At 30.4% G+C, this 4,601-nt stretch overlaps 1 protein-coding gene across 1 annotated transcript; it reads right to left on the bottom strand.

The window, feature by feature from the left end:
- Positions 1-372: 372 nt before the first annotated feature.
- On the bottom strand, positions 373-3,208 carry Ddx56 (putative ATP-dependent RNA helicase DDX56). Its single transcript, XM_072529065.1, has 2 exons — positions 2,226-3,208; positions 373-1,263 (listed from the first exon to the last, which is right to left on the bottom strand). Exons 1-2 carry the CDS (start codon positions 3,113-3,115, stop codon positions 498-500), a joined length of 1,656 nt encoding a protein of 551 aa, XP_072385166.1. The 5' UTR covers positions 3,116-3,208; the 3' UTR covers positions 373-497.
- Between the last annotated feature and the right edge of the window lie 1,393 nt (positions 3,209-4,601).

Here is a 4,601-nt window from a genome sequence, read left to right as displayed (position 1 = left end):
GAATTTTTCTGCTAATTCCTCACCTCCATATTTCAGGATTCCTCTAGGTACTTAGTTATGACCTGTACTTTAGTTGAATTTAAAGCTATGTAATATTTTCTCAATATCTTGAATGCTTCTGTTTTTGTTTGTTAAATCTTTACTTCTGCTATATGTTCCCCATTCAGCAGTTCTCTAAATTATTCTCTACATCTTAATATCTGTGTGAGATACTTATAATTTGGTTTTAAAATATCAATGAATACTATATAAGTGATATTGATATGATAGCAAAGACACATTAAAATGGAAAAATATCATAAAAAAAATTAAATTGGCTGAAGATTTCTTTTCCTCCTGCAATTGGTATTCTTATATAGGTAATTTTATAACTCAGATGCCACAGATTTAATAGGACTGGTACAATATGATCTTTTAAAAAAACAAACAAATAGTACAAAAGTTTTAAAGCAATTAAACAATTTTTTTTATTAAAAATATTTATTTAGTAACCAAAATTAATGTTTCTTTTTCTTTTTGCTGAAACCTTCAAACTGCATACTTAACAATGGATTAGATTTTTTCATCTGGAACTTAGCACTAGAACTCTCTGACATTTTGTGATAATCCCTCTTCCTACCTTTTCTACCAATGTTTGCTAAACTTTTTAGAGTTGGGGGCACTATATACTCTGGAACGTCAAAAAGATGTGGTTGAATTTTAACAGTATGTAAGCTTTTGTCATGTCTAAGAACTTGAAGATCTGTAGGATTGTCTTCAAAATAGCTCTTCAGTTTTTGACAATTAAATATTTCTTGTTTAATTTCTTTTAATCTAGCTTCCCTCACTGCAATTCTAGTAATAGCTCTCCAAGCATCTTTTGCTCTATACCTAAATGATTCTACTTCTTCTAGTTTAAATTGGTAGGATTTAAATATAGATGAATCATCTTCATTTTGCTTCAATTTCTTCTCAACTTTGTCTCTTAAATGACTCTCTTTCATACTTACAAAAGATAAAACACTACCCTGATTGTTACCTCTAGCTGTTCTTCCTGCTCTGTGAATGTAGGCTTGTACATCAAGTGGGAAATCAAAATTAATAATATTGGCTACATGCTGAAAGTCTATTCCTCTGGAAACACCACTCTCTTTGTCTTTTCTTCTTTTAGTTTTCTTTTCACCTTCTCTTTTTGATAGTACAGTTGGTTCTTCCAAAGCATGTTCATCAGATGCTATGATTATGTCATAGATTCCTTGGTTGTACTGATTAACTGAGTGGCACCTGTAACATAATATAAAAAATTTTATGAAACTAAGTAACACTATGACAATATTAAATAATTTTTGTATATGACACTAAATACAAAATATAAGTGCTGATATATGGTAAATAAAGTACCAGTGGATAGTTGTTTTAATACTTAGGCTGATATTGGTGACAATCTATATCTTTGATACTTGGTGATATTGATAATGATTTGGTGGTATTTTCGTTTTCTTTTGTATTAATTTATTTATCAACTACAATTATTGTTATGAGTTTCGATTGATAGGTAAGTCAGCAGTATTGTTGTTTTAATTGTTATAATTACTTCAAGTATTGTTATGAGTTTTGATTGATAGGTAAGTCAGCAGTATTATTGTTTTAATTTTTACAATATCCTTTTATAGTTCATATCTCATTTTCAATATCTTCTCTCCTTCAAGCAGGTCACTTCTTCTGTTTTACTATTCAATTATTGTTTTGGCTTTAATTTGAATGTTAACTACTACTCTAATAATATAATGCTCCCTCTTATAATCTGACTAGAGGTGATTTTTCATTATTACATAACTGTATTTTTCATTTTTTGAGCCATTCGGGAGTAAGTTAAGGTGCGAATTCAATTATTGGGTAACTATTATATTTACTAGATTTTGATCAGTGTAACATGTGAAGTATGACACTGAAGCACTAATCAAACTGATGTGGGCCAGTGTCCAATTGAGATAAAGCAGTTGATTATCATGTAAATTACTTTTTTATACTTTTTATTGTAAAAATTGTTCAAAAACTCCTTTAGACAAGATTGATAGCAATATAATTTGTAAATAAGAGCTTGTTTAAATTAATTTTAATTGGGAAAAGTGATCATGTTTTATAGAAATTTCATAAATAGCAACATTAAGTATTCAATTATATACAGTGGGTCAGTCAAGGATAACAAATTGTGGATTAAGGGACTGAAATCGACACAGACTTACCTTATTGTAGCAGGCAACTCAGAATTTAACACACAAGTCCTAATACCAAATTGCTCCAAAAACAATTTAATTTTGTAACATTTGTCCACTGAATTAACAAAAATTATAGTCTTCCCTCTTATCAAATGAAGTTTTAACAATGTGTAAAGTATCGTAGCTTTATCCATTTCTTCAGCATTTAAATGGTAATGTGTCAATTGACTAGAAGGGGCTAATTCTGGTTCCTCAAGCTTGATAGAAACAGGATTGTGGAGAATGGAATTCTTTAAACTTTTAACATCTTCACTCAAAGTTGCAGATGCCAAAATTGCCTGGTAGATTTTTGGAAAATGGGTAATAAGTTCCTTCATTTCTTCTTCATAACCAAAAGAAAATACTAAGTCCGCTTCATCTATTACTACCAATTCTAGTGACTTTTTAAGATTTAAATTATCTGCCTTTATATGCTGCAATGTCCTTCCTGGTGTTCCAACAACTATATCTGGTTTTTCAACTAACAATGGTTTCTGTATACTTAAATCGACTGGTAATGAAATATCAACATATCGAACTTCTCTAGAACATTTTATAGTTAGATCTTTTATTACTCCACATATTTGATGACACAATTCTCGACTAGGAGCTAAGATCAATGCTTTGGTTTCTTGTTGAGCAGCTGTCTGTTTGATGTTCAATATTTTTTGTATTACTGGTAAAAGAAATGCGGCAGTTTTACCTGACCCAGTCCTGGCTCTTACTAAAACATCTTTTCCTTCTAACAATAATGGAATCACTTTTTCTTGAATTATGGTTGGTTGTAGCCATCCCACTTTTGCTATAGCCTTAAGTATGCGGTCGTCCAATTCCATCTCGTGGAATTGAACTGTTTTCACGTCTGCATCTTCAGACATGTTCTTTATCTTTTATAAGAATTTATTTTTACCCCTTCACGTGTTATTGTCAACATAACCAAAGATTAAGGAAAATGGGATCATAACCTCAATTCCATGTTCTTCTTTTTTGAATCCCATTGCCTTTTCCATAATGCATAATATTTTCTAATAATAAATGAATCACCACAATACTCTGTGAATCACTTAAGATACTTTTACGCTTCTTCTAAAATATCTGTTGGTTTTATATGATGTTTAATATGATTACCTTTCCGCGGTCTATCATTTGTCTCTTAATTATCCTGGTACGTACTTGCGATGTCTAAACCTGTGTCCTGTGTTACTCTATTAATTATTATGGTCAATAATACATAACATATAGGAGCTATCCTGGAGGGCGAAGTTAAAAAGCTGTCTTATGTTTGCATAACAGGTGAAAAGAAAACATGCCCAACAAATCATCCTAGTGGAGAGCGTAAAAACAAGACCGTAGATAAGATGATCTTTAGATTCAATTCTAGATTTAATTTGGATGAAAGTCAATATTTGAACATAACGGTAAAGCGGGGTCTAAAACAGCAGAAGAAACTCGAATAGGAGTGTGTATGTGTAACTAAATAGTTAGAAATGGCAGGCAAAATATTAATTATTATTTCAAGAGGAACTTCACGTTATTGGAAGACGCGTCCAGTTAAATAAAAAATATGCAGGACAAGAAACGGTCATAATAACCAAATAGGTTAATATTAAAACTAAATTAAATATTACATTTTTATAAGATTAAGCCACAATTAATTGTAATGAAAAATACATTTTATCATACGTTTGATGTTTGGATTTCGACTCCAGCAATCGTTTCCAAAAAAGATTATTTTAAATTAGGAAGTTGTTATTATGACCTAGTTATTTTGGCGCTTTTGTTTGCTATATTGATTCAGAATATTTTTAAAACTTAATATTAGCTCTAAATATTATATTATTATTAATACTAAAGCTAAGCCTGAACTAATGTAATTACAAAACGGATTAATATCCATGTGTAATGTTGGTTATCTATACGTAGGCTAAAACGAAAAAGCTAATGAGCTTGCTTACGGCAGAGATTGTTCTGCGGCTACTATATTTAGAATTTTTTGATACCAGCATTGACAGATCACATCCGTCGGCTGTCGGTATGTCATTCTAACACATACACGCCTGCGTAAAGAAACCTATAAAATTTAAAACTTGTTTGGGTGTGAAAAATGGTAGAGGAATGTTGTGAGAATATATTATTTACCGTAAGATTTAATAAACAAGTATTATAAGTGTCAATGGTTAATTCAAATAATACTAATTTAAGTTATAGTTAATAGTGTTTGTGTTACAAAGAAATATTTTTTGTGAGTTTTTTTTCCCTAGTTTTTGTTAACATAACTAAGAAATGAGTAAAGATACGCAGAACATGGCTTTAGATATGAGTGGTTCCGGTAAGTAATATTTATATAAGTAATAATAGTCATGG

The sequence above is a fragment of the Diabrotica undecimpunctata genome, chromosome 4 (assembly GCF_040954645.1).
Source record: "Diabrotica undecimpunctata isolate CICGRU chromosome 4, icDiaUnde3, whole genome shotgun sequence".
Lineage (NCBI taxonomy): Eukaryota > Metazoa > Arthropoda > Insecta > Coleoptera > Chrysomelidae > Diabrotica > Diabrotica undecimpunctata.
This window is presented reverse-complemented; position numbering and strand designations above follow the sequence as displayed.

Excerpts from the sequence above, each read along its gene's own strand:
- Ddx56 (XM_072529065.1), bottom strand. The coding sequence starts at position 3,115 with ATGTCTGAAGATGCAGACGTGAAAACAGTTCAATTCCACGAGATGGAA. Across the intron at positions 1,264-2,225 it reads GAGTTGCCTGCTACAATAAG|GTGCCACTCAGTTAATCAGT; the intron begins GTAAGTCTGTGT and ends ATTATGTTACAG.